This window comes from Phytophthora sojae (assembly GCF_000149755.1).
Source record: "Phytophthora sojae unplaced genomic scaffold PHYSOscaffold_3, whole genome shotgun sequence".
NCBI classification, from domain to species: domain Eukaryota; phylum Oomycota; class Peronosporomycetes; order Peronosporales; family Peronosporaceae; genus Phytophthora; species Phytophthora sojae.
The window spans coordinates 1,428,411-1,455,664 of NW_009258117.1; the positions used below are offsets into that span (position 1 = coordinate 1,428,411).

At 55.6% G+C, this 27,254-nt stretch overlaps 13 protein-coding genes across 13 annotated transcripts; 6 read left to right on the forward strand and 7 right to left on the reverse strand.

Annotated features, from left to right (window-relative positions):
* Window positions 1-3,551: 3,551 nt before the first annotated feature.
* On the reverse strand, window positions 3,552-4,017 carry PHYSODRAFT_489596 (hypothetical protein; the record flags this gene model as incomplete). The annotated part of the gene is made up of 2 exons (XM_009524045.1): window positions 3,552-3,704; window positions 3,844-4,017. 2 exons carry the CDS (start codon window positions 4,015-4,017, stop codon window positions 3,552-3,554), a joined length of 327 nt encoding a protein of 108 aa, XP_009522340.1.
* Window positions 4,018-5,966: 1,949 nt separating this feature from the next.
* Window positions 5,967-6,479, forward strand: Avh1b-9 (avirulence protein 1b; the record flags this gene model as incomplete). The annotated part of the gene is made up of 1 exon (XM_009524046.1): window positions 5,967-6,479. One exon carries the CDS (start codon window positions 5,967-5,969, stop codon window positions 6,477-6,479), a length of 513 nt encoding a protein of 170 aa, XP_009522341.1.
* A 331-nt stretch (window positions 6,480-6,810) lies between these two features.
* PHYSODRAFT_491501 (hypothetical protein) lies at window positions 6,811-10,142 on the reverse strand (the record flags this gene model as incomplete). Its single annotated transcript, XM_009524047.1, has 2 exons — window positions 6,811-7,173; window positions 9,933-10,142. Coding segments are annotated over 2 exons (573 nt in total), but the record flags the coding sequence as incomplete, so codon positions are not given.
* A 1,341-nt stretch (window positions 10,143-11,483) lies between these two features.
* PHYSODRAFT_496640 (hypothetical protein) lies at window positions 11,484-11,996 on the forward strand (the record flags this gene model as incomplete). Its single annotated transcript, XM_009524048.1, has 1 exon — window positions 11,484-11,996. The coding sequence occupies one exon, from the start codon at window positions 11,484-11,486 to the stop codon at window positions 11,994-11,996; it is 513 nt and encodes a 170-aa protein (XP_009522343.1).
* Window positions 11,997-12,589: 593 nt separating this feature from the next.
* Window positions 12,590-12,913, forward strand: PHYSODRAFT_492480 (hypothetical protein; the record flags this gene model as incomplete). Its single annotated transcript, XM_009524049.1, has 1 exon — window positions 12,590-12,913. A coding segment is annotated over one exon (324 nt), but the record flags the coding sequence as incomplete, so codon positions are not given.
* A 1,232-nt stretch (window positions 12,914-14,145) lies between these two features.
* PHYSODRAFT_495584 (hypothetical protein) lies at window positions 14,146-14,295 on the reverse strand (the record flags this gene model as incomplete). The annotated part of the gene is made up of 1 exon (XM_009524050.1): window positions 14,146-14,295. A coding segment is annotated over one exon (150 nt), but the record flags the coding sequence as incomplete, so codon positions are not given.
* A 1-nt stretch (window position 14,296) lies between these two features.
* PHYSODRAFT_429323 (hypothetical protein) lies at window positions 14,297-14,819 on the reverse strand (the record flags this gene model as incomplete). Its single annotated transcript, XM_009524051.1, has 2 exons — window positions 14,297-14,683; window positions 14,739-14,819. Coding segments are annotated over 2 exons (468 nt in total), but the record flags the coding sequence as incomplete, so codon positions are not given.
* A 297-nt stretch (window positions 14,820-15,116) lies between these two features.
* On the reverse strand, window positions 15,117-15,404 carry PHYSODRAFT_496787 (hypothetical protein; the record flags this gene model as incomplete). The annotated part of the gene is made up of 1 exon (XM_009524052.1): window positions 15,117-15,404. One exon carries the CDS (start codon window positions 15,402-15,404, stop codon window positions 15,117-15,119), a length of 288 nt encoding a protein of 95 aa, XP_009522347.1.
* A 618-nt stretch (window positions 15,405-16,022) lies between these two features.
* Window positions 16,023-17,225, reverse strand: PHYSODRAFT_496363 (hypothetical protein; the record flags this gene model as incomplete). Its single annotated transcript, XM_009524053.1, has 2 exons — window positions 16,023-16,655; window positions 17,100-17,225. 2 exons carry the CDS (start codon window positions 17,223-17,225, stop codon window positions 16,023-16,025), a joined length of 759 nt encoding a protein of 252 aa, XP_009522348.1.
* Window positions 17,226-17,986: 761 nt separating this feature from the next.
* On the forward strand, window positions 17,987-19,739 carry PHYSODRAFT_345297 (putative dehydrogenase; the record flags this gene model as incomplete). The annotated part of the gene is made up of 1 exon (XM_009524054.1): window positions 17,987-19,739. One exon carries the CDS (start codon window positions 17,987-17,989, stop codon window positions 19,397-19,399), a length of 1,413 nt encoding a protein of 470 aa, XP_009522349.1. The 3' UTR covers window positions 19,400-19,739.
* A 181-nt stretch (window positions 19,740-19,920) lies between these two features.
* On the reverse strand, window positions 19,921-20,364 carry PHYSODRAFT_558348 (putative ribosomal protein; the record flags this gene model as incomplete). The annotated part of the gene is made up of 1 exon (XM_009524055.1): window positions 19,921-20,364. A coding segment is annotated over one exon (288 nt), but the record flags the coding sequence as incomplete, so codon positions are not given.
* Window positions 20,365-20,979: 615 nt separating this feature from the next.
* Window positions 20,980-25,829, forward strand: PHYSODRAFT_491698 (hypothetical protein; the record flags this gene model as incomplete). The annotated part of the gene is made up of 5 exons (XM_009524056.1): window positions 20,980-21,004; window positions 21,106-21,224; window positions 21,299-21,673; window positions 21,741-22,167; window positions 22,252-25,829. 5 exons carry the CDS (start codon window positions 20,980-20,982, stop codon window positions 25,827-25,829), a joined length of 4,524 nt encoding a protein of 1,507 aa, XP_009522351.1.
* Window positions 25,830-26,289: 460 nt separating this feature from the next.
* On the forward strand, window positions 26,290-26,592 carry PHYSODRAFT_403017 (hypothetical protein; the record flags this gene model as incomplete). Its single annotated transcript, XM_009524057.1, has 1 exon — window positions 26,290-26,592. A coding segment is annotated over one exon (303 nt), but the record flags the coding sequence as incomplete, so codon positions are not given.
* Window positions 26,593-27,254: the final 662 nt, after the last annotated feature.

Below are 27,254 nucleotides of genomic sequence, written 5' to 3' on the forward strand. Positions count from 1 at the left end.
CCTGCTTTTAGGCGCGCTCCGCACTCTAATTCGAGATCACACGATGGACTACTTGATCGTCCGGCCTCGTCCTGCAGCGTCTTGTGATGGTTGATGCCATCGTTTAGCGTGAACACGCGCTTCTTCTCCTTCATTTAGGGCGCCTCACGCGAACGTTTGTCCGTGTGGGCTGACGTTTGACCGCAGCCCAACAGAGCAGCTCTGAGAGCCGCCCCAGTTGTATCGATAGGCCTTGGGCGACAGCGCGTAGTATTTGCCTGGGTGCTGATGGGCTCGTAGTCGAAGTCCCCCTGCTGCGGCGTCGGGCCTGGTGCTGGGCCTGCATGCTGTTCGGGTTCACGTGCTGCTGGAGTTCATGCACGCCGGGCCATTGAAGCCGCCGCTATTGGTGCCGTGGTCCAGGGATTTGTAGTAGAGCTTGGGAAGTTCGCCGCTGCGCTGGTGGTGCGGCGAGTGCGCCTGGTACTGCGAGTAGCCGTAGCCCTGCATGGCGACGAGGAAGGAGGAAGTCAGGCGGGTGTACTGCCGATGGAATGGGGGGGGGGGCTTGTGCCGCCAGCGCTCGCCTCGCCTGCAGTCGAGAAACACGTCAGCAATGGGGCAACAGGCTGGCTAGAGTGACCAGCGTACCGAGGTTGAGTTGTTCTGCTTTCGGTTGTGCCTCGTACGTCTCGTCGTTGCAGTAGAAGGCGTCCCTCCTGTGCCGTGCCGTGCTTGCCCTGGGATAGTGTCACAGCGATTGCCGAGCACGTCCATCAACCGCGATATTCAGCTCAGAACAATTCACTCACTTAGCGAATGTTCGCATTATCCTGCGAATTACGCCAAGGTTTTTTCGATCGAAATCTCGACAGAGCTTAATATTACGGTCGTATCCAAGTTTTGATTGGATAACTCTGACCAATGAAATTGACAGCCGGTGGAACCCGAAGAGTCGGGGCAGGCCGCTGGGGACCTCGCTTACCCTATCCCGCCAGTATACAAATTTCTATATTAATCTTATCCCTGCAAAATCGGGATCGCCGGTGGGTTAAGCTCTTGCGCCAGTGGATTGGAGCTCGATAGCCGGTTTGTCCATGCCACAGCCGAAGTGTTATCAGACCATGCTCTGAAAAAGATCATGGGTTTAGCTGGGGTTGACGCCCACTCAGGTCCAAATATCACGCCGCTAAGGACACAGTTGCTCCCGGACATTGATGTTAAATCCATCCGAGCCTGATGCTGCCTGAATGCGTGCTTGTTCTTCTTCATCAAATCGCACTTGGATGTACTGCTGCGTGCCGGGATTGAGGACGGCCAGGCCACTGTTGCTGGCGTCCATGTAAAGATGAACATCGATGGGTTGTTCATCCGCAAACACTGTCAGGGGTAGCTGTTGAAGCCGGCCATGAGTTAGGATCATGGTAAACCACTGCAGATCAAGACCATCGAATTCTCGACAGCTATTCTTCCATAGCGTGGCGCTCGAATACTCGCAGCATGTAGTCGTTGGTAGAATGGTTTTGCGGCGCGGAGACACGAACAAATATGGCGTAGACTTCCTAGGAGTTGCTGCAGCTGGGTTCGAGTGACGTGTTGCTCAATTGCTAATGATTGAGCCCGAACAAGGGCTTTAGCGATTTTTTCGCGAGGCATTGACACCGTCCGTGCAGCGGTGTCAAACACCAGTCCCAACACTTGAAGGCTTGATTCCCACGAGCTAAATTTTTCTTCGTTGATTGCTCCGGGACCGAGAATCGCTAGCATCGCCAGTCGTAGCGTTTCATTTGCGAGAAATAGCCGGTTGCCGGTGTCAGGTTCGACGAGGACATGATCATCGACCCATTCGTAGGCATAAAATGGGTCGTGGTCGCGAGAGGTTTTGTCCATGGAGGCGGGGCTTTCGCGACTAACTAACCACGTGATGGCACCACCAAATGCGCCATAAAAGGCGGGAGAATTTGTCCACCCGAATAGAGCGGACATATCCACGATCAGTACACCAAGTTCAGGGATTGTGGCCGCCATCCAGCGAACATGGCCGCTAGCCAGCATTTGGTGGCGGAAGGCTCCTTTCACGTCGCCCTTCATGATCATTATAGCGGCTCGCTTGTATCGAGCGTGGCATGCTTCAATTCGTTTCGCGATCGCAGCCACGTGTTTATACTCGACGTCAGGACAATCTTCTGTTCTCGATGCATCGTTTGTCGAGTGACCGCGGGGGAATGAGAGGTCATGAATTAGCCTTACTTCGTCTTCAGGAGAACAATCTTTTTTCGTGACTGCGCCGAGGGGGCTGATCTGAATATTTTCCCAATGCCGAAGCACTTTAGCATCGAGAACGAGGTACTGCCCCGCATCTTGGCCCTTGCGAATGGCCCTGATGACAGCGTGAGGTGTCGAGATGCCGATCAGTGGTTTTTAATCGGCTTCGTTCGAGAGGGGTCGTGCTGCTTCCAAGTTAGTCGAATACCAGTGCGGGCTATCTGCACCAAGAGGTCCTTGTGTCGGTAGCCATCTAGCAGTCGAGTGAAACGAGACGGATATATTGTCTTGTTCGGGCGAAAATCACCTCGCTCCTGGTCTCGTACCAGTTCAACAATGTCTTGGAGGCGCATCTTGTGTCCACATGCCATCGCCGTAGTAACACGCTGCAGTTCCGTGTTAAGTTGCCAGTGACCGTTGTTCTGGCGGAGAGGGACGTCTCGTGGGGGATCTACGCCGAGCCGCGTGCAGAATGCGTTGAACGCTTGCGCTTGGCTAGTTGCACGTGCTGTCGCCCGCTCACTCAGTATCCGTTGGACGTAACTTGCCATCGACTTCGGCTCTTGTAAAGGGACCGTGAGGGAGTTCAGCGTTTGTCGCGGTAGCTTCGTTGCGTATAGACATAGTTTCGGGTGCCCTTCACGTTGTAGCTGGGGTGCTGGCGTAGCGGTGGGACCAGCATGCGCGCGAGCTACTGGTACCTGGCACATTGTTCCGACGCGCAGCTGAGCCGTTTTGTTGCTGGATGTGATTTTGCGCGGGTCGAGCTTGCTAAGTATGGGCAACTCCGCACCGCTGTTCTGGTAACCACCATTTATTCTCGGGTTTTTGCCGGCGCCACTGGTACGAACAAGATGCTGAGTTGATGACTCCTGCTGAGCCGTGGCAGGTAAACCAGGCTGTGTTGCCTGATGGGGGCCGTGAAATTGAGACTTCAGTGGCTCAAGCTGAGCCGTGCCGAGCGAACTGCTACGACCTGAAGCACGAGACCGGTGATGTCGGGTGCACGGAAACTCGAACTGAGTCAAGCCACGCGAGCTGCGTGGGTTGCAGTCCTGAGCCCGGGGGAGTGCGCGCCGCTGGGACTCGAGCTGGGATATCCGGGCCAGCGTGGCGTTGTAGGCGGGTTGTGAGCTGATGTGAGCTAGTTCCGCGTCGTGTTCGTTGGTGACGGCAGCGGGATGCTCTGCTCCCGACAAGGTAACTGGGGGTACGTACTGAGAAGCCGAGTCTATTGAGGCGTCTAATACGTGATGGTCCACACTACTCTGTCCAAGGTCGCAAGGATCATCGCTTCCTGGACGTCTTCATGTGGAGGTATACTTGCTATTGATGCCACCGAATGTGTTGCAGATGTAGCCTTTGAGCTTCTCCTTCAGCGCTGCCGGGAAGAAGTGCACTCTGCTGGCGTAGTCGCACACATTCGGGTCGATTGATGGGCAGCCGCGCCTCGACAGGAACTTCAAGCAGACTTACTTTCCATCCTGACGTGGAATTGGGATGCCCTCAGGTACTTTCCTCCCTTTGTTGCTACCGTGCCGCTGGGGACGTGGCGGCCGTGGTTGCTCATCGGAGCGAGTGGTGTTGCAGGGAGCCGACCGCGTCATTGCCTCCATCTTTTCTCGCTGAGCGGTTGTGTAGCTCGAGGTTGTCTGGAGTAAATCGTGACGAAATCAGGTTTCTTGTTGCTGTCCCATTTACACCGTTGACCGCCACCGCGTTCCTGTACTGCTCGAGTTGTGAGTCGATCCACAGTACTAGCGTGAGAAGCATGTCCTGGGGCCACATGTTTCGACTCTTGAGAGCACCGATGAAGTTGTAGAGTGTCGTGGCGAGTTGTTGGGTCACCACATCACACATCACTGCACAGTATTGCTGAAAACCGATCGCACCTGCCAGGATGTCGTCGAGGGTTCCGAGGCTGGTAGAAACTTGGCAGAGACGGAGAAATCACTCATGATCACGAAGCTTTCCCGCTGACGCTTGAGCCGAACCAAATGATCCACAGGCGTAAAGTGTAGAAACGAAAGTCCACGACTTCCAAACTGGAGGTCATACGCGCGCATTGCGACACCGGGGTAGGCCCACAACAGGAGCTCGGCGTTGGACACCATTGAATCCATACAAGAGGTGGGCGACTTACCTTTGTAAGCATCCGAGGTGACGATGTCATGAACTTGGCGTTGCCCGGGCGTTGGTGCAAAGCTGAATTTACTCCGTTTGGCTGTCCCTCTGTCTTCCGCTTCTTCCGCTGGGCGTTTAGCTCCAGTGGCGGGCACTCGGCGAGACTCCATGAGGTGGGGTAGGAGGTGCGGTTTGTGCATCCGCACTAGATCCAGAATTGCAACGTCGGCTGAAGTCTCGGTATTCATTCGCTCTGCTACCACCGGTACAGCCGTGCACGGTACGTGCCCGCTTTGGCCCTGTTGCTCCGGGGCAGGCCCCGCGGGTCTTGGCTGAGTATGTTGCGAGCGATTGATGGGCACCAGGCGCCCTTCATTTTCAGCGCCGTTGGTGCCGTTCGATATTAAAGCTTGCGCGAGCACGGCTTCGTCTGCCGCGGTTTCTGCATCGTCGTCCACGGCAGTCATGTCGAAGAATGCGGTGGTGTCGGGGGCTGCAGTAGCCGTTCCTTCATCGTTCCGACTTCGTGTAGACGAACCCACGCTCGTTCCAACGGGTTGGGTTGGGTTGGGTTCAGGTCACAGAAAGAGGAACCAAAGGAGGATCCCATGTCCACCGCAACATTTTTCCCACCGTCGATGTAATATACGTAGTTGATTACATGCTGAAGCGAGACTCGGGTACGCTTTCCTGTGCAGGGGTCGATCCAGGTGTACATTCGGTCGTATGCGGGTGACACTTCGGGTAGCAGTCCATGCATGAGTTGGGCTACTGAGATTGTCGCCGTCGTAGAAGCTGGATTTAACAGGCGATCCATGATGGCCCCATGAATTTCGTCTAGTTGGTCGTAACTCCAGCTGTCAAGCGGGAACTCGTGACACCCCATGACCATTGCTACCACGGGATACACCGAGTCGCAGATATCGGCCTTGTTGGTCTCCACCGGACCTGACTTCGTGCTGATGATGAGTTCCGACTCGGAGTATCCCGTGACTTGACCGTAGCAGAAGTGGCCGTCGATCTTGGCACACACAGCTTATCGGACCCAGGCACCCAGTTTCTCGCCTTCGGCATCCCTGCTGTCGACTTTTCTTGCCAGAGCAGTAGCTCTTGGCAGCTTCACCGTAGGTCCCCACTCGTCGCCATCCGCGTCGAGCAGCGCCGTCACCGCCGTGCCTCTGGCGTTCGAGATCTTCGCGTAGACCGGGGAGGCGATGGACCCGTTCAGGTCTTCCGGGAAGACGAGGAGGTAGGAACCGCGAGAGAGCGAGGATGCAGCCATCTTCGACGTAGATTATCTGCGGACGGTTTGTGCACTGCGAATTCGCGTTAACGGTTGCTTTCCTTGGAAGCTTGTCAGCTTCTAGCGCGTTGAAAGTTGGAAAATGACTGCATCTACACTACGCCGACGTGCAGGCCTTGAACGTGGAGGGTGAGATTCCGCGCGTACTCGCCTTCTTATCTCCGAAAAATAGCCTTACCTCGAATTAACTCAGGAAACCATCCATTGTGGATGCAAGCCCTCCAGCTGACATGATCAGTTTGACATCACTTGCCAATTTCCTGTCAACCCCACAAGTGCCCAAGACCAAGCTATCATGCAGCTCGGGTTTTTCCTGCTGGTGGTCGTTGCTGCGCTGGCTGCAAGCTTGGAGGCTGTTATAGCCTCCGCCGATATGGCCATCACGCTCTTAGAGAAGGACTCTGTGGACGTCGCCAGACACTCCAACACTGCCGTTTCGGCTCACGGCGGCAGGTTCTTGAGAGCCCACGATAACGGCGCTCATGACCCCTACGACAAGTCACCCGATGACGAGAGAACAAGCACGTGGTACAAACAAGCGATGAGATTGATCAAAGGAGAACCGGTTTTGAACAGAAAATTTAGATCGCCTCCGACCGCGGATAAACTGAAGAGATCGAAATCACTCTCCTCTCGAAATGCTGCGGCGCCGAAGTGGACTCGATCCGAATCGCTTCCGAATTTAAACGCTATCGGGCTCGAGGATGTCTTGCAGAAGGGCGAAAAGGCTCTCAACAAGGACTTCAAAACCATGATCAAGTTGAAAAAGACATGGTCAACCATTTTCATCTCGACAAAAAGCCTGTGAAGACCAACGAAGAGTTCGGACAGCTAGAGCTGTGGCACAGGTACTCGGCGTACTACAAGGAAGAACACCGCCGCTGGGCTAGCCAGATCAATTGGCAACCGGATTTTGATTCACTGCAGAAGTGGCGGCTTGACCAGCTACCCCGGGTGTAAGCGTCCTGAGAGAGATCGCAGCTCGTAAGGCTTGAAATTTTGATCGTGGGTGCAAAACGGAAATCGACTTTTCTTACAGTAATTTCTAGTCTGGTGGGCCCTTCATATCGATAGTCACAGTGGCCGTGTCCCAGTGTGAAAGTGCACCCCAGCCCCTTCATAATATGGAGGTGCCCATGTCACGCTGCGCAGTCCATGGCGTTGGTTGAACACTCTTCTGACCGATTCTCGTGTAGCCATTTGACGACTTCGAGAATTCCACGCTCGACGGCAAAGTCCATAGCACGAGTCGTGCAGCCTTCCCGTCGGTTGGAATGGAGCCACTGCACTACTTTCAGGTGTCCGTTCAAGGCAGCATAGTCCATGGCCTTCGTAGTGCGACCCTCCGTTCGGTGCTGATGCAGCCACTTGACAATGTTCAAATGGTCATTTTTGGCGGCTGAGTTCATGGCTCCTGTAGCGGCTCGATTTAAGTGAAGCCATTTGACAATTTTTAAGTATCCATTTTCAGCGGCAGCGTTCATGGCATTCGTAGTGCAGCCCTCTGTTCAGTTCTGATGCAGCCATTTCACAATTTACAAATGACCATTCCAGACAGCAAAGTCCATGGGCAGCCCACGCCCGTTATGTTGGTAAGTAGCCATTTCACTCCACATCGTTCGTAGTAAAGCCGTTGTCACCAGATTCTCGGCTTAGCAGCAGTTGACCGAGTTGAAGATTTCCATAGTGAACCGATTCCACTGCTGCTGATTGAACCCGACACACTTTTCGGGGTATTTTTCGAGCAATATCATTTCGCCAGAAGAAGCGGCTAGTGATAAAATCAAGCTTCTGCATCCATACAGTCGAGCAGCCATTGTAAAATATCCTAGTATCCTTGCCCGATTGACGTGTCGATCGCGTCATTGAGATTATCTTGGCAGTCACAGTGTGCGCAAGCACTTTCCACAATCTCCTTTTGGGAATTCCTGGACTCGATGTCTTTTTACTATTCACCAATGTTTGTGTCAGGGTTGCTGGGGAGATTTCCCACAACGAGTTCTTTCGTTCGTTCGATTTCATGCGCTCCGTAGGCAATCGCTCTGATGGCAGTCGGTAACGAATAAAAGTGAAACTATCATGTCTTTCCGTTGTGGCAACATGGTGCAACACGTGATTTGGTGATTTGCAATTCTGTACCGGCGTCCCCAGCCTATTCGCCACAGTGGTACTTATGATGTTTGCGAATCAACAAGATTCACGGGGTCTGAACATAAATGAATATGTACTGACTTACTACAAGCTTAGCTCAAGAATACGGTGGAGGTATTCCCGCAACGTGCCACTTGTCGCAGTAGGTCTCGCTGTACACTCATCTAAATCAATATGTTTGCAGAAGTAGCGCGCAAATCTTGAGAGCTTGTTGTACTTCCTGTGCGAGGTACATTAAAATATACAGCCGGGACTAGCCCGGGGACGCCTGTATTATCACTTTTCATACTACAGTACGAATCGATTGTGGCCATCACGAAGTGACACTAAATGAACCTAGAGAATAAATCACAGAGTAAGTAATGATTGACGGTTCCATCCTTCTGCATTTCCCTTCTGTACCGCGTAAAGATGATCGATGGCATTCCTCACCTTCCAGCTACCGTCAACGACTTTCTGGGCCCCCCTCCGCCGACCATTGTGCACGTATGTAAACAGAATCACTCGTCAATCTGCGCCGTGGAGCTCAAGTCGCCGGGAGGACCAATCAGCGGGCAGTGCGGCGATAGAGCCAGCTGACCCAGCGGTCCGGCCACTCAGAGCGCGCCGGTGAGCATCGAGAGCGCTCTGATTGGCCACGACTGGACGACGGCGACTCCCTTGTGGAGCCAGTCGTTCCTGGCGACCGGAGCTCCAGCGAAAGGCATGCACCTGGCCGGCGTGCTTGCACGCCACGGCTGGGCAGCTCGGGGGTGAAGCCGCGGACCAAGCTGGATTTCTGCGTCGCTGCGTGCGGCGGCGTATTGCGGCGGTCTTTTGACCGTCGGCCGGAAGGCGGGGCCTGTGGGGGGTCCACGGTGGTCTACATGTAGCCCATCGCGCCGTTTCCCATTACAAACCAGGCCACGGGTGGCGCCGTGGGCCTTCCTGGTAGTCATAGCCTACAAAGGTTGCGTGCGATACTGGCAGGTCTCCAGATCGTCGGGTGTGCAGCACTCCAACGTGCGCACACCCTCCACACTATTCGGCGGGGCATCGGGAGATATGAGCTCGGTGTTGACGGTGGATGCGTCGGTCGTTATCTTAGTTAGGATAAATGAACTCAATCTAACCTCAACCTTGAAATGAAACGAAAAATGTATGTATACAGAACGCACCGAAGCTGCTGTGACGGGTTGGGTCAGACGAGCGGCCTGAACCCCAGCCTGGCGAAGAATGACGAAAGCGAGGAGCGGCTGAGGGACGAGTGGGACGTTGAACCCCAGCGGACCCCGGAGACCACACGGTCGCCAGGATCTGCTGCACCTGTGCGGCGGGCATGGGACTCAGGACCTCGAGCATCGAGCTCACTCTTGAAATAGACGGCGAGGGCGCAGAGGCCTCGGCGACAGACGCAGCTCGGGAGCGAGTTGCAGGACGAACGAACGGCTGCTTCGGTGGACGTGCTACTGGACGACGTGGTGAGTGACGGACAGGAGAGCCCTTGGCACTCCGAGTCTTCTGTGGACTGCGAAGTGAGGACGGGCACAGCGGTGGTGTACGTCCAAGTGGTTTAGAGGGCGACGAAGTTGTTCACTGCGTACGTGTCTAGGAAGTGCGTGTATTGTTAGTTAGTCAGCAGCGCCGGCTGCTACGAGTTTGTCTTAGTTTAAATAAAATTGGTTGCGTTGCCAGTCGGGCACGCGCCGGCGGGGTATCGGAAGTTCCGGTACCGACGGCCTGACGGACTTTGGCTGAGATCAGCACTGTGACGACCAAACTCTCGTGTGCGGAGACAACCAGCACGTTGCACTGCTGCGGTGGATTATTGCCAACGTGGAGCGTGAACCAGACGAAAGTTTACTGAAACTACCAGGCTTTCGTCGCAAGGCATGAAAAACGCTATAATCGGATGACATCTCGAAATGGTCAAGACGCTTTCTGAACTATGAAGTATCCGTCAGCGTTGTAAAAACAGCTCTGTCTCACTCTTAGTTGGAGACTTTCCGTGGCTACTAGTACGTGTTTACCGCCTGAGCGATGATACCGAGGTCGTTGCGAGAATGGTCGCGCTCGCAGTCGAGAGTGAGAGTCATTTTAGTCTCTCGAGGGATGACAGAACGTTCGCCACGCTCTCGTCGTCACGCCAATCCAAACCGGTTAAGAATTCAACATCAAAATATCCCGCTCCCACAGCTCTGTAGAGTGCCTGCCCTGGGTAAGCTTCGTATTCATTCCTACGAAGCCACCGTACAACATCGAAGAGCTTGTACATTGCTGTCCAGTTTATTGCCCGAGCGGTGCACCCATCCGTGAGGTTGTCATGTAGCCACTGTACGACATGGCAACACTCTACAGCACCAAGTCCAGCCGTTCGAGCTGGAAGTCCCAGCCAAGCCTGGAGCCCGCAAGATTCTTGCGTTCTTCCTCGTTGCTCCTACGGCCTCCATCCCTTCGACTTCCATTATCCCACCGCAGCAAGAGGAATGGATGAAAGCGCCTTTGGATTTCGCAGTCATTGACGGAGTGAAGCAGAATATCCGATCGATGCTACCCGGAGAATGACTCTCGAAGAAGCGAAACGGTAGGCTCAACGATCCTCGCTATTTCTCGCTGTGCGAGCACTAGACGGCTACCAGATATACATTCATGGGCTATCATACCTGCAGCTGATATGCCGCGTCATATACGCGCATAGATCTCGCGGGGCAGATATCGTCTCGATAAACTGCCCTACCCCTAGATATATGCCGTGTAGCCATCCTAAAGTTTTGTCTTGTTGTTAGTATACTTTATGCTGACCATCATTCTAACATATGCATCCTTCACTCTACGGGCATATCGATGATCATACATATTCCGCCAAATCGAAAAGACGCTCAGTTGCGAATTTGCCGCCGGCGGCGCGAAGTCGACAGCAGCCAACACTTCGAAAGGTGAGCGTGGTTGATGGCTTTGTATGCACTTCTCTATGAGAGGACTCACCGCGTGTTTGATTACAGGGACAATGGTGCGATTAACCCACTCCGCCGTTCACTGGCGGCGTCGGTGCATCAATGACACGTCCAGCGAGGACGAAGAGAACACGCCGCCGAACATCCAGCCCAGCCACCAGTACGAACGCGACAGCAAGCGCCGCATCGAAGACGCCAGCGAGTCCGCCAGCGCTACGGGCACAGCAACGCCTCCGTGGTTGCCGCCAAAGAGAAGCCGCCCCAAGTCCAAGTTGGCAACGAACCCGCCGCCAAGCCAGGAGTCGACGTCTGCGCCCGTGTCGCCACCGGTGCCCAGCCGTCCGTACGCCAGCCCCACCACGTCGTCGCCGGTGCTCCTGGTGACGCCGCCGAGATCCCTAGCGGCGCTTCAACCTCGCCACGAGGGCCGTCGTGCGCGTCGTGAAGCTGCCGCGCCTTACGCTCGCCGGCAGTCGGCGCCTCAGCGCGATGCCCGACCCGTCATCAACCCACGCGGGGCGATGTGAGTCACTGCAGACGGATCGCCTCGGACGCAACTACGGGGGCCGCGGTCACGGGATCGGTTCATTCCAGCGCAGTGGCCGCACCGCGTGATTCAGCTTCGCGAGCAGTTCAACCCGCTCGCGACGGTATTTCCGTCGGTGCCTCACTTTGGGTGGTGCGACTGTCCATCGCCGTGCCGTGTGGACTCCTGCCGCAATTCGTTAATGCATCTCTACTGCAGTATCAACTGCTGCCCGTACGGGGGGCTCTGTGGCAACGCGCTGGCCGAGTCGAGCAAGGTGTATCTAGGGAGGAACGTGCGCACGAGGTCGTTGGGCGTGGTCGCTGGCGAGGACATCGAAGCGGGCGAAGTGCTGGGGCAATACCTCGGCGAGATGGAGCACTTGAGTGTTTCGCACACGACCCAACCGCGCAATAGCGGCTACCGCTTTGTGATGAGGCAGCGGCCAGAGCGACCGACGTTCCCAGTCTGCGTGGCGATCAACGCCGAGAACATGGGAGAGCTGATGCGCTTCGTAAACCACTCGTGCCAACCGGTGGCGAAGTTCGTGGAAGTGGCCAACGGCCGCCGTACCACCGTGGCCGTGGCGTCGACGCAAGACATCCACCGCGGCGAGGAGGTGACAGTCGACTATGGCGACGACTTGTGGTTTGTTTGCAGCTGTGGGCTGGATGGCTGTCGCCACCGCAACATTCGAGACGCCCAAGACCCGTGAGAGGGCCAAAGAGTGAGCATGACGAGAGAGCAAGCAAGGTGAAGAGAGAGACCAGCGAGAAGGGGGAGGGAGCGAAGTGAAGGAGGTGTAGTTGTGTAGGTAAGCGTGTTGTGAACAAATGAATTGCTTTGAGATAACCTATTGCTGTGCGGTTGATGATGGTGGTTGCCGTGAGTGCAAAGTAGCTGCAGGCTAGCAACAAGCAGGGAAGCATGAAAAACTGGTGCCAATGTTCGCGCCAAACGACGGGTTCATGGGCTCATCTTCGTTCGAAGTTTTCACGTACACTGACTTGCTATTTGCGCGCAAAATCTGCGCGCGCAGCGTTGAAGTTGAGAGCTACTAGCATCCTTTCAAGATCGATGCGAACTGGTGGCGGCGAAGGCATCGCCCTGGCAAGCTGCTGCCGCGGCGAAGCTGTCGTCGTCTCTCACTTCTGGTTTTACCACGTTCCAAGCAGTTCACCCCCCCCCCCCCAAGCGCGTCTCCGCCGCCTCGCCTCCGCCCATCACTCCCGGTACGCCGCGCCAACACGGTCCAACGTGGCAATGAGCAGCGTGGCTGACTTTTTATTGATTCGTTTGTGTGTGTAGATGCCCAAGCACTCTGGAACCACCAACTATTCGACGGCCGATGTCGACCGCCTCCTCACGCTCGTCGAGAAGATGCTGCCGGTTGGCAGGGACGAGTGGGAACACCTCGCTATGACGTACAACGCCAACAGGCCTCGAGGCTTGCCCGAGCGAGACTTCGAGAGCTTACGGCGTAAGTTCAAGGTGCTTCACAGCACCCGGAAGCCGACCGGCGTGCAGGAGATTCCTCCGCTCATCAAGAAAGCCAAGGAGGTCAAGCGTGCCATCGACGACAAGGCCAACGTCGTGGAGATGGACGACGAGGCCGACAACGACCAGCCCGACTTCTGCTTTGAAGTCGACCCGGACGACAGCTTCTACGAGGGCGGCGACGGCGAGGGCGAAGGTTTGGGAGTGTCCATTGCCGCCACTGTGGGCAGGTCCGACTGCGGCGAGTCGCCGGGCTCCGACGAGTCGGCCGAGGACGAGTCGACGGCTTCCAGCCGCTCATCGAGCCGAGGCGCGTTCCAAGACTTGCTCTCGTCACCGCTAACCACCGATGATCTGGACGAGCTTGCGCGCACGCCGCGTCCTGCTCCTGTCCGAGCAGCGACAAGTACACGTCGTGCTGGCTCGGGAGGGCTGCCGCAACCACGTAAGACGGCTGTTACTGCCCCCAGTAGTGATGCTTCACAGCAGCCATCGACTCAAGGTGCCGCCGCTGCCACCAACCACGATACCGAAGCGGCCAAGTACCCCAAGCTCCACAAGACGTCGAACCGTCTCGGAGGCGTGGACTTGGCCGGCTTTCGCGACACGGTGGGCGCCAAGCGCGCTCATGAAGAAGACAAAGACACGGCGGAAGCTAGCTACGCCAAAGCTAAGCGCATCCGTGCCATGAAGGCAACAACAGCTCTCAAGACAAAGCTGGATGGCCTTGAAAACAACGCCAGCAACATGCGAGGAGGCATCCTCGAGGCGCTTCTGCTGCTCCGCGAAGAGAGCGAGCGGAAGGCTAATGCCCGTCGCGCCGAGGAAGATCAGCGCCGCCGCGACGAAAAGGCGGCCAACGAGGCCCGCCTTCTGGAAGCCAAGGCTGAAGCTGAGGCGCGCCGCCGTGAGGAGAAGCTGGAGAGAGAGGACCGTGCGCGCCGTGAGCGCGAAGATGCGCGCGCCCGCACTCAAGAGCTGCTCATATTGATCGGCGCACTGACTAAGAAGGCGTGAGCGGAAGGAGCGCATGTTCTTCGAAGTGAGGCTATCAGTCACGTTCTAGTTACTATATACTTGTCACTTACCACTAAGCCTCAAATCGAACATGTTATTCATGATCCGCTAGCGTGTCCGTCATGGGTTACGTGATCTTCTAGCGCCTTCATCATCACATGTACTTCTCGTGCTGCGTACACATCTCTGTGAAGTCAAGTGCAAGACGCACGAGCATCGAGTTCGGCTCTCCGTCGCAAAACGTTTGCAGCACGCTGCTGCCAGCAACATTGAGATAATGAAGCAGCTCAATTCAACGGCAAAGAAAAATGTATTGTTGCATGCAGTACAAACACGGCTAGTTCGACACCCTACTCGCTGGATAGCTCCATCTCGTCTGAAAACGTCGTGCGTATCTGCGAGATGCCGACCGTGCGGACGCGATAGTTAGCCATTCTGAAGATGTTGTTGATTCGGTGCCCACGAAGCTCGGGGTCGTACGGCAGGGGGAGGTTCAGGCGGCATGCTCCCCATGCCCCACTCCGCCGCCTGCCTCACGGACGTGATGGCGTTATGAAGCGCCCGCGCGGAGCTTCTCAGCGACGGGAGAATCCTCTCGAGATCGCCATCTTTGAGAGTAGTCAGGATGCGACCGACCATGCTGGGCGAACACGGGAAGGCCGAGTCCGACACCACGTTCATACGTGTGTCCGGGCAAAGGGTAGGGTCGAGCAACTTGGAACGGAAGTCCAAGGAGGAGTCGGAGTCGTTCCACGACCCGGGGCAATTGTGCTTACACCAAATGATGCGGCCGTCGGCTGCGAAGCAGATTGTGCCAGTCACGAAAACGGAGTGCAACCACCCGTTATACATGGCGTTCTGCAAGTCCGCATTCGACGGCTGCTGAACCTACAATATCATTGATGTTAGCATTCTATCATAGACCCTAAACCCTACAACTCACCCTTAAGTTCTTCCCATCAATGAAGCCGAATGTGTGTTTGAGAAGCGGCTCGCGGGCTTCCACAAGCTTTGCGAGTTCGGCTTGGCGAGCAAGGGAGGGCCAAGAGATTCTGGCAGGAGTATAGCCTTTTAGCGCCAGCGACAGCGCTTCCTCGGCGCGGCGTAGCGTCCTTGATATGGTGCTCGGCGGAGCCCCAAACATCGTACACAGGGAGCTCTGCTCCATCGACCCGACGTAGAAGCACAGCACCAGGCCCAGGATCTGGTGGTAGTGTCGTAGCTTCGGGGGCCGCCCGCGTGCCGTGCTGCGTGGGATGTAGTAAAAGCGGCTGAAGCGTCGCAGTAGTTGGTGGAAAGCCGACCTGAAAGCATGCATGAATTAGATATGGCGCAGCAACTTCAGATAGTAAGTAGGGTCGCACCTGGTCAAGCTCGTCGCGTTTAGGAAGTTGATGTCGCTTCCGCCCGTGTACAACATCATCCACGCGGAGTCGCAGGGCGTGTCCAGGCACTGGGTGGTCAGGTAGTGCCTCGTCCGCATGGCGATCCTCCACGCCTCTTCCACGAGCTTGTCGTACACCTCCCTGCGCACCTCGTGCAGCGTCTCCTCCTGCTCGACGAAGGCGCTAGCCAGCACCAGCATCGCATCGACGTCCTCTGCGGCCATCGCTCCGGCGCTTGTGTCCGACGCGCGCCAAATTCGAAACTGGTGAAATTTAGAAGGGATGCAGCGTCGGCGGTGTCCGGAACGAAATGACGGGTACATTCTTAAAGCCCAGCAAACGTATATCAAGCCGCCTGATTCAGGGCGATATCAAGCGGACACAAGTGACGCATGTACGACAATTGCGGTGGAGATTTTGAGCGCTATGTCAGCATATATCTTTTTAAACCCTGTCATATCTGCTGCGGGTATGACAGCCCGTTAATGTATATCTGGTAGGCGTCCACTAGGTACCAAGGAGTCTAAGCCTGGGCTTAGCTGTATCGTAGTGCGAACAATCGATTACAGGAAAATCATGTTTTTTGTTACTTGTTACTCTGCTAGCCGTGCAAAACACACAATAGCCAGATCTCTCAATTGAGTTTTAACAACGTTACTTACCCAAATGTAGTAGATGTATGAGCAGTTTTGCTACGTGGCCACGTTAGCTCTGCCGAAGGTAGGAGCAGAAACAAAATGAAACAGAAATTTGAATTAATTTCTTTGTGCTGGGCGGCAGAAATGGTAAAACTACGTCATGTTCGCTTGGCATTTGGTCGGTGAAGGGCATTGCAGCGGTTTTCAACGCGTAAGCACTTTTCGAAACCTTTCCAGTATCGGTAGCGCAACTTCAGGTGCGTGGTACGAGTACAGCCAGTCCGAAAATGCCCACGTGAAAGATCTGGACAGATAACTCGGAAAGGTAGGTTCACTGGGATGACGCTCGAAGCACAGGAGCGCAACATCAAAGTGTGAAGTCCCTACAGCACGATATAGATCCCCCTTTGAGCAATACCCAGTTTTGTGTTCAAGCAACCACAATATCACTGGCAAATGCCCATTCCTTGCTGCTAATCTAAACGCGTCGCCCGTGCATCCTTCCGCTCGATTTTCGTGCAGCCACTTCACAACATGGAGGTGACCGTTTCCAGCTGCACCATCCATAGCGCTGGTTGAACACCCTTCCGACCGATTCTCCAGTAACCACTTCACAACTTCGAGGAATCCATTGCTTGCTGCACCATCCACAGCACGATTCGAACAACCTTCCTGCCGGTTGACATGCAACCACTGGACTACCTCCAGGTGCCCATTCATGGAAGCAAGGTTTATGGCTCTGGTCGTGCAGCCCTCCGTCCGGTTCTCGTGTAGCCAATTGACGACCTCCAAATGCCCGTTCCCGGCAGCATTGTCCATGGCATCTGTAGTACAGCTCTCGGCCTCTTTAATAGATAGCCGCCACTTGAGCACCTCCAGATGCCCATTCCCCGCAGTTGCATCAACCGTCTCGGCACTAAAGTTGCAGTTCTCTGGGTCGTAGTACAGGAGCAAACGTGCCAGATCGAGTCTGCCACCGCTGGCGCACTCGTTCGTAACTCTGTCAAGCCCCACCCACCGTCCTGGCAGGTTTGACAGCACCCATTCGACAATGTGAAAGTGTCCGCGGGATGACGCTCGAGATAAGTCCACGTACGTCTCCATATCCACTTGCTCAAGCAGCCATTTCAAAATGTTCAGATGTCCTTGGTCACATGCCTCGTCGATTGCCTCTCCAACGTCAACGTCATCTTTGTCAACACATTGAGCATGGGCCCACTTCACCGTTTCGAGATCCCCGATCTTGACCGCAAGCACCACTATTCTAGTATCAACCACGACGCCAATGCTCTGGCGATATGCAAACAACCATCGCAAGATATCCAACCGGCCGCGAGACAGCGCGCTTTCCACAACGCGGGCGGCAACCTGATAGGTTGGGAAGCTCACCGCATGCACCTTGACCATCTCCAAATGTCCAGCGACTACCGCATTCTCCATGCCTTGCTCAAATTGCCAGACGCGAAAGGCGGGCAGTATCAGTAAACTATCACCGGGCTCGTTGTCCACTTTAGCAATAACCTCAGCTTGCACGCTTGCGCGATAGTGCGCCGAGGGGGGCCCATGAAGGCTTCAATCGTAACTTGGATGTGGGCAATCCCTTCGATTTTCTTCTCGTGGCACAGAAGTCGCAGACCCTCCTGCAGATCGTTCTTTTCCGTAGATGGAGGCTGTAAGGAGAGTTTTTGACGCTTACTGGGGGCCTCCATTGTGCACTATCAACCCGAAAGAAAAGTGTGACAGACAACAACCGAATCAAATCCCATCAACCCAGGCTGGGACGGGGTTGGTCATAATGTCAGTCGCTCCTCCAACTGCCGCCAACTCCAATGCTCCAGCAGCTCGACACTCCAGCCAAATGAGGTGATCTGACGCCACTCACGACGCTCTACGCAATCAAGCCGATTGCAAGTTGCTGTCCTACCCGCCTCACGCTCTCTCATTGGTCGAACGCCGTGCGTTCGCCGCGGATTCTTGTGGCGCTCAGCCCTCCGTCGTGTGGAGCACACCAAATGTCTCGTCGCACGCGTTAACCCCCCCCCATACAAACTCCCATACTTAAGCCGCTTAAGTTCGCGTCCGCGCTGTGCGCCACCAAAAAGCCCGTGTTCGCATCGCAACTTCAGATCTCGATATCCGCCTTCCCTCTCACACACATCCCGACCGCCATGCTGGCCTCCTCCGTGCTCCGTTCCCGTGGCGTGCAGTCGTCGGCCGCGTCGACGTCCCGCCGGTTCGCCAGCGTGCAGGCCTCCGCGCCCACCTCCAAGGCCGTGCTGACGCCCGACGCCTCCGCGGACCAGAAGCTCACGGAGACGCAGGCCCACGACCAGTACCTGCACCGGCCCGTGACGTACCCGCTGGACAAGATCAAGGTGGTGCTGCTGGAGAACATCCACCCGCGCGCCAAGGAGGTCTTCGAGCGCGAGGGCTACACGGTGGAGACGCACAAGCGCGCGATGTCGGGCGAAGAGCTGGCGCGCGTCGGCGGCGACGCCCACATCCTGGGCATCCGCTCCAAGACGCAGCTGGACCCCGAGTTCTTCAACACTGTGGGCTGGCACGAGCACCGCCTCTGGGCCGTGGGCTGCTTCTGCATCGGCACCAACCAGGTGGCGCTGCAGGACGCCGCGGGCGCTGGCATTCCCGTGTTCAACGCGCCCTTCTCCAACACCCGCTCCGTGGCCGAGAAGACGCTGAGCGAGATCATCGCGCTGCACCGCAAGCTGTTCCTGCGCTCCACGGAGCTGCACCAGGGCATCTGGACCAAGTCGGCCACGGGTGCGCACGAAGTGCGCGGCACCACGCTGGGCATTGTCGGCTACGGCCGCATTGGATCCCAAGTGTCCGTGCTGGCGGAGCTGCTGGGTATGAAGGTGGTGTTCTACGACCCCATCAAGTGTCTGCCGCTGGGCAACGCCCACCAGGTGGAGACGCTGGAGGAGCTGCTCGGTATGGCCGACGCCGTGACCCTCCACGTGCCTGCCACCCCCACCACCAACAAGATGATCAACCGCGAGACCATCGCGCAGATGAAGGACGGCGCACTGTTGGTCAACAACGCGCGTGGCTCGGTCATTGACATCGAGGCGGCCAAGGAGGCCGTGGAGAGCGGCAAGATCGTCGGCATGGCGGTGGACGTGTTCCCCAAGGAGCCGGCCAAGAACGGCGAGCCGTTCGACACGCCCCTGCGCGGTCTGCCGAACGTGATCCTCACGCCCCACATTGGTGGCAGTACCGAGGAGGCCCAGGGCAACATTGCTGTGGAAGTGGCCTCGAAGCTGGTGCGCTACATCAACGACGGCTCCACCACCACGTCCACGAACACGCCCGAGATCGACATGCTGCCCATCCGCAACAACTCGATGCGTATCCTGCACATGCACCAGAACGTGCCCGGCGTGCTGAGCAAGATCCACTCGGTGCTGTCGGACTACGGCATTAACGTGACGTCGCAGTACCTGCAGTCGGACCCTCGCCACGGCTACATCGCGCTCGAGGTGGAGAAGTTCCACGCCAAGGTGGTGACACGCGAGCTCGAGAAGATCAAGGAGACCATCTTCCTGCGCACCATCATTTAAGCAGTGAGCTTCCGCTCTTGACATGATCGTGGACGGGCTGGGCTGGGCTGGCTCCGACTGCAGGAGTCTGCAGTGATTGGGGCTGTGGAGAAAGCAACAACAGCAAATCAGCAACTAACCCAACACGAAAATGTATGTGAACGACGTCGTCCTCGAGTGGTTGGCGCTCGTGACTGTAGGCGCAATTGATGGAGGGGATAGATACACACTCGTCCCTCCTGTTGGCAACCTGGTAGGCAGATAGATAGAGGAGACCATAGAGATAGACGTCTACCAGCATCCCAATACAATACCCGCCTGCTGCGTCGTTCCATTTCCGAGGGACACGCAGGGCTGCTTCATGACCAATCTTGTCTCTATCGCTACCGTCATTGTGCTGGAAGATCACCATTGACTCGGATCAATGCCGCAATGTGTATTGCAGCAACCTGTCATCACCATAAGTTTGTCCGCGCCATCAAACGTAAAACAGTCCAGTTCTCCCAGTAGCAGAGCTAAGCAACGATCAAGAGGACAGCATAAAAGTCGGTCGAATGGTGGCGTACAAGCCTCCGCTTTTGCTTCATTACAAACTCAAAGACGAAGTGAGCCTTCCAGCGCACCAGGTCGGCCGTGTCTTTTTCTCTCGTCGAGGGCAGGCCGTTCTCTCAATCTCAATCGGTCGCTAGTCCACAAACTTAAGCCGAGGCGTCGTCACGGATCTTGCGAAGACGAGCCAGCGTCGAGCGGACCGTGGCGGCCGAAGCCGTGTTCAGCAGGTAGGCGCCGCCGGCGATGGTCTTGTGGCACGAGCGGCACTCCCAGATGCCCGTCACGTTGCGCTTGATCGAGTCCTTGCCGCAGAACACGCAGTTGTACTTGGAGTGCTGCGAGATTTCGATCTTCTTCACCACCTTACGGAGCGAAGAGCCGTAGCGCGTGCCGTACTTGCCGCAAATGCCAACCTTTTTCGTGCGCTTGCCCTGTAAAATCAACCAGCCAAAACGTCAGCCGCCTGCGCACACGTCTCAAGTGATCGAAGACCCCGCTGATCCAGCCCTGTGTGGCGTCCGCTTCCTCGCGCAATTCATGTCTGTCTGACTGTGGGTTCCTGTTCATGCCCTTTGTTGCACATTGGCACTGCACTGCGGCGCTGCTAGAGGGAGATGGCGCTCGCAACCGACACCGACTGAAGGAGAAGCGCGAGGGGAAGCGGACGCGCACTTTGGAGCGGCCTGTGGGGGTCTAGAGCGCAGGGGAAGGGAAGAGCAAGCGCACCATTTTAGCCTCTTGAGATTATCCGGAGAGAAATCGACTTTGAAAAGTGAAGAGCTCCGCGGCCCGCAACAGCAGCGCAGCCAACGATTGAATGGCCCGAGCGCAGCGCCAGACTTTCCTCCAATCCACACGTTGCACGCTGTTTTCCTCCAATCAGGAGGTGATGCCAAATATAGCGTGGTGCACATATACTATCTGTAACCTGATATGGCTGCAGAAAAATCGGATTCGTCAGGTTGTTGAAGCGCGTAACGGCACGTCGGGAGTGAATGTCACGGCAGCGGGGACTTTGGTGGGCGTCGTAGCGTCTCGGGGGCTTCCCGATGATCGGCCGCAAGCAGCGCAAGCGTAAGTCCGACCCTTACGAGCATGCCAAAATATTGTCTCCAGATGCCCTGTAGCCTACGAACGGCGCAACTGAATAACGCCACGGTGTCCTGTGTGTGAAGGTGTGGTATACGTGGATGGCATCCCCATCGAGTCCACTCTCCTGGACGCTGGTGAGTCCGGACTTAAAGGCGAGAAGCAGAACGACCCAACATCTCTGGCAGCGCTCGATCCGCGCGTCGTAGGTGCATTTGACTGCGTTAATGGGGCCTAAACTGAGGCGTTTGACTCCCTTTTTGCTGCTAAATGCTGCAGTTGTTCGACAAATACGACACGGACGGCTCCGGGGATATCGATTTTGACGAGTTCAAGGTGCTGCTGCACGACCTCAATGTGAACCTGACGGAGCCCAAGGCGCGCGCCTACTTCAAGCGCTGCGACCGTCGACGCCGAGGCAGCATCTCGTTCGAGGAGTTCCGCTTGGCACTGTACACGTGCGACCCAAAGAACCCAGATAGAACGGGAGGCTTTGCCCCGGGTCAGTCGCTGGCGCCCAAAGATCTGTTCGAGATGTTTGACAAGGATGAAGAGGGTGCCATCGACCGAGGGACGTTTATGGAGCTCCTGGAGTTCATCGGACACAAGATGCCGCTCGACAAGATGGAAGAACTCTTTGCGACCTATGAGGATGTGAGTGTGAGAGTGTATTGAGAAGAGGCAGTTGTGGTGCTTACTTGCTTGTGTTGTTGTTGTTCAGCAAGAACTGGAGATGCTGCCGTACGTGCAGTTCAAGAAGGCTTGGTTGTCTGTGGTTGACGTGCAGGCAGAGCTCCGCCTGCGTGGGGAGCGGTTCAACAGGTTCTTGCCGAATTCGATTCTTGCGAAGAAGTTGGCCATGCTCGTGAATATGGAGGAAAAGCAGGAGGCTATGACGCTGCTGGAGGCCAATAACACGCTTAGTGATGAGATCATCGCTGCGCAACGCTGCGAGTTGGTTAGAGAAGCCAAGTATCTAGCGCGTGTGACGCTGGCTGAGGCTCTGGATGCTGCGGGACAGGTATATGTATTTGGAAAAGGGGCGTATCAGCGCTTCGACAGTGAACCGAGAGAGCCTGATTTCGTCGAGTTCATGGAGTATGGCATCGTGCGAGATTTATGGCATCAGCGAGTCGCTCCACCGCCTGGTAAGACTCCAATTTCTCCTACAAGCACTACTGGTAAAGCGGATACGTCCGCTGCTGCTCCCACCAAACAAGCCAAAAGCCCAGGCAATTCGAAAACTAAGGGGAAGTCTGGACCACGCGCTGAACAAATAGAAACCGAGGAAGTCGGCGGCAACAATGATGACGACGACAACCATAAACGTCCGTCTCCCTCCAGAACGAAGCTCGAGACGTCTGCACGAGCATTTACAAACCGTCAGGTCTCGAAAGCAACAGCGTTTCTGTGGGGAAAGCGTGTGACCCAGGTAGTCTGTGGTGCTGCGGTTGCGTATGCGCTTACGGATGCTGGAGAAGTCTTTTGTTGGGGTGGAAACAAACGACGGTGGCGGTACTTCTACGATGAGGCCACCGCTGAGAGCGGATTGAACTCTTCTTCAGTGCCGGCCACAGAAGACCGTGGCAGCGATGGAGGTGGTGCAAGTAAGTCTGGTAGTGGTGTGGTAGACCCCGCCAAAGCAGGCACGCGTAGAAAGACTGGGTTACTTGATCGCCCGCTGACCACGCGCAGTGAGATGTTAAGACTGTTCGCACTCCCATCACAAGTGACAGAAAGTCAGGAAGTGCACGACCAGCTTGGACTCCGCGTGAAGTATGCCAAAATCTTCGAAAGACCCGCGCCATTGATCTCTACAGAAGAGGATAAACGCAGGAGGTTGCAACTTGTGGGTCGATACTATGGTCTTCTGGATCCTTTGGCACCCCCGACAGCAGGAAAGCCCCCATCTTTGGATGAGCTGATGGAAACTGTAGAGCCTGAGCTTGATGTGGACGACTTGTCGCTATCGCTGTTTATGCGTGGGGTGGAATTGAGCAAGCCTACTCGCATGGCGCTGCTCGAGACGCTTGGGGAATGTCTCGATCTCGAGATCGAGTGTGTTGGAGACCTGTTCCACGACCATTTGAAGCAACAAGACCAAATTGCTCGGAGGTATCGCAAGGAACGACGGGAACGACCGCTGATGAGGATAGTGGCTAAAGCTAAGGCGCTCTGGTTCGAGCTTGGTGAACTTCGTGACAACATGCTTGCCGCGGAGAAACAGCGCCTCATTAAGGGCGAGGAAGAGTACGACAACATGAAACGTAAAATCACGCACGCTACCCAGAAGCTCAAGCGACGAGCCCGAGAGGGGCACTCCGCTATCGTCGCCGCAGACAGCAGCAGCAATAACAACAATAGCAACAAGACGACTCCAAGTGATGAAGAAGCACTACTCTACATCAACGGATTGACTTCGAGGGGTCCGGCACTGCGCTTTTTCAACGGTGCTCAAGCCCTGCAAAACATTGCGGTGGGTTCACGTCACGCTCTTGCGATACACTCTTCCGGAAAGTTGTACACGTGGGGAGTTGGCTCCTTCGGGCGGTTAGGTGGTGCTCAGCCCCAAGCATCGGCCGATGATCCAACGAATCGTAAGGGTGGCAGTAATAACGACGATACCGATGACGCTCCTGTCGACTCCTGGCATCGCGACGTGCACGCGGCGCAGATCATACCTACCGTACGCCACATCCGTTTCCGGTCAATTTCATGCGGATTCGGTCATAGTCTTGCGCTTTCCACCGACGGAACAGTGTACGCATGGGGCTCGGCAACCCACGGCAAGCTTGGAATTGGCCCAGTGCAGGTCAAAGAAAGTTTCACGCTAGCACCTGTCGTGCTTTCTTCTCTCGTGAATTCTGGTGTTCGCGTGCGAAAAATTGCCTGTGGGCCGTCACATTCAGCTCTTATCACTACGGACGGTGCATTGTTCGTGTGGGGATGTGGGGACGGCGGACGGCTTGGTCTCGGAGACGGGCGAGACATTGGTGAAGACCGAGTACCTCGCAACGGTGGGCAGCTTCGTGTGATACCCACGCCGACGCGTGTTACGGAGCCGTTTGGACACGAAAGACTGGTTGAAGTGGCCTGTGGAGCTGCTCACACCGTGGTTTTGACAGCGCTGGAGAGAAGTAACAGCGGCCAGCCTTACGGTGGAGGATGTGTCTATGTGGCTGGGAGCAACCACGCCTTAGACAAGTTCACTCCGCAGTTCACTCACGTGGAGATAAAAGACGTGACTTCACGCGTCATGATGGTTAAGGTGGGTTGTGGTCCAGCGCATACAGCTCTCGTAAGCACTGAAGGCGAGCTGTACACATGGGGGAAGAATGTCGGTGGCAGTACGGGGCACTCTGTGAGCATACCCCTCATCGTAGAGCCGACTCGTGTAGGCTGTATGTTTGAGCGACCCCGGAATTTATCTCTAGATGAGGCTGCGACAGCTAATCAAAGCAGCCAAAACGCCAGTGCTCTTGCCGAGTACGCATTGGGTGGTGATCACGCAGCAAAGGAGATTAAACGAAGGCGACAAAGTCGTCGAGCCAGTGGCGGAGATCGTCCCCGGATAAGCACTGCCGCCAAATTCGCGCAAACTCAGCAGGAGATGTGTCCGTTTTGGCAGGTTGCTCTGGCCGAACGCTCTCGGATTGTGTCTATTCGCGTTGTTCTGGTGTCGGCGAGTGTTGACGATGATAATAATTCGACGGCGCGATCGACTTTATCTACCAAACGATCATTGCGCTCTGCTGGAGGGTCCAAGTACGCTATTATGGTGTCGGAAGATGCGTTCGACCCGGATCTTCGAGGAAAGCAGTCGCTCGCGAAGGCCAGAGGTCAAAGTGTGCACGTTTCGTTGAGTGGAGCCGCACAGAATGAGCTCACGTGGGTGGTCCCAGCTGACACCTTTGGAAGCTTCATTCGCGTTCAGCTTGAGGGCAGTAGCGGTGCTGGGATGCTCGGATTGGAGCGTGTTGAGGTGCTAGGTTCGTCTAGCGAGCAGTATGTGGGCCCACGAGTTAGTGATGTGGTATGTGCTGAGGGCATGACTGTCGCGATCTGCACCCCGCTATGTAAACGAGAAGAACTGATCGAGAAATTCCAGCGTGCTGCCCGAGCAGACCGAGCTAGCGTTGGCGTGCTGGCTCAACTCGAAACTTATCATCCTTTCGTGCGCGAGGAGGAAGATGAAGCGCGTGCTGAAGATACCTTGTATGCAGCCAGTTTAACGGCGAAGAGTGGAATGGAGAAGCGGGAAGTGGCCACTGCCATTGCAGCGCTTGAGGCAAAACGAAGAGCGGAAACGTGCGTGCTCTGTCGACCTCAACTGCCCTGTGTTATTTGTGAAGTGGAGAAACAAGTCAAAGCTGTGAAGCAAAAGCCCTCGGCAGTGCCCAGCTCATCACTTCCCGCGAGTCTGGAACTGCAACAGCCGAAACAGTCAGTGAATGGTCGAAGGAAGCATCCAGGCCAAACACCAATTCCTCCCCCTTCTATAAGTAAGCGTCCCGAGCCAGCACTGACGTTGGAGGCACTTTGCGCTGAGTTCCTGGCGCTGGACACACGGTCAAAGGAAGAAGAGGAAGAAGCTCAAAGGCAACTGGAGCTGGAACTGATGGACCCTGCCGCGCTTGCCCGAGCAAAGGAGGAGGAAGAAGCTGCTTCTCGGCAAGCGTTAGGACAAGTGGTGGCAAAACCTGGTGTGGTACATGCACCTCGCGTAAGTCAAGTGATTTTCAAACTGTTAACCACCGCAGGCTTGCTAGGGCGGAAAGGGCCCGAGAAGACGCTACAACTAGCACAATGAACTCTGCACGTTGGGTTCGCTGATAACATGCAGGAGAAATTGGCTGTGTCCACTGCCGTGAAGGGAAGGCGCAATGGTTTTTCGTTTGAAGTCCTACATGATATTATGACTGAGAAATGATGCTGAGGGTGTTCTTGGCGATAGATTCAAGATGAAGAAGCCAATATGTTCGAACAAACCGCTTCAACTGGATTAAAAATACGGGATCCAAGTGCAACTTCAAGACCGTGAACTCTTGACGGTTAGTTGCACAGAAAGAAAGAAGAGAACGTGAGTGAAAGGCGATCCCTGTCGCTTTAATTTGCGTTGGCGAACGACTAGTTCCCTTTTCATTCACAAAATACCGTTAAGCCACGACGATGGAGATGCCCCCGCCACTTTTGAGCGCTAGCCTGGCGATCCCTGACGACGTGCAAGCTCTCCCGCATGTTGTCGATCTCATTAGTTCGTTCCTAATGCCCAAACCATTGACGCTGCCGTGTTCAACGACTTGCACCGGGTGATTCGGACGTATGGAGATTTCCGTCCGTGGACAGTTGGAGCCATGGACGGAGCTGCTGCTCGAGGACGTCTCGACCTTCTGCGCTGGCTGCGTGTCGATCGAACGGAAGGCTGCTCAATCAAGGCGTTCACTGGTGCAGCTGCTGATGGTCACCTCGGCGTGCTTCTGTGGCTTCGTGGGGTTTATCCGGGTTTGTTTAACCTTGCGAGGGACCTCACGACTGCTGCTGGACATGGTCGCGCACATGTTGCAGCCGCGCTGAAGAGGGGCGTTTTGGAGATCGACGAAGTCGAATCTGCGTTGGAAGCAGCTGCAACGAATGGCTACGTCGTCGTGGTCGAAAAACTCCTTCCAGGCCCTTATGACATGACCCGACCTCTTTTTGCTGCGGTGCGGAATGGTCATATCGCTGTGGTGCAGCTCTTGTGTGACGAAAACTTCAAGCGTGGCGGGTGGTTTGACTTTGACCAGGCACTAAATATTGCTTTGCAGGAAGGCCAGGCCATACAAATCAAACGATGCCGTCTTTATGTTGCCCCGTCCGCATTGAAGCTGGCTGCTTCGCGTGGCTACCAAGAGATTGCTGTGATGATTCTCGACAGGTATACGTTCGATCATCGTGAACTGGCGTCCGTATTGGCAAGCGCAGCATCAAATGAAGATTGCGATTTGATCCAACTACTGCTTGGGAAATGCCCGCTGCTGGAAGACACCCTAGCACCACGCAAATACGTTTTTCTTGAACTTGCCGCAGAGGATGCATTGCGTGTTGCGGTGAAAGCCGATCGAGTTGACGTAGCGAAGCTAATTGTGGAGAAACTCAAGCGATCATAAGCTCGCAAATGCTTTGGAGAAATCTACCCAGAATGCGCAAGAATCGATGACCAAGTTTCTCCTGCAGTATTTGCCTCAGAAGGTTCCCG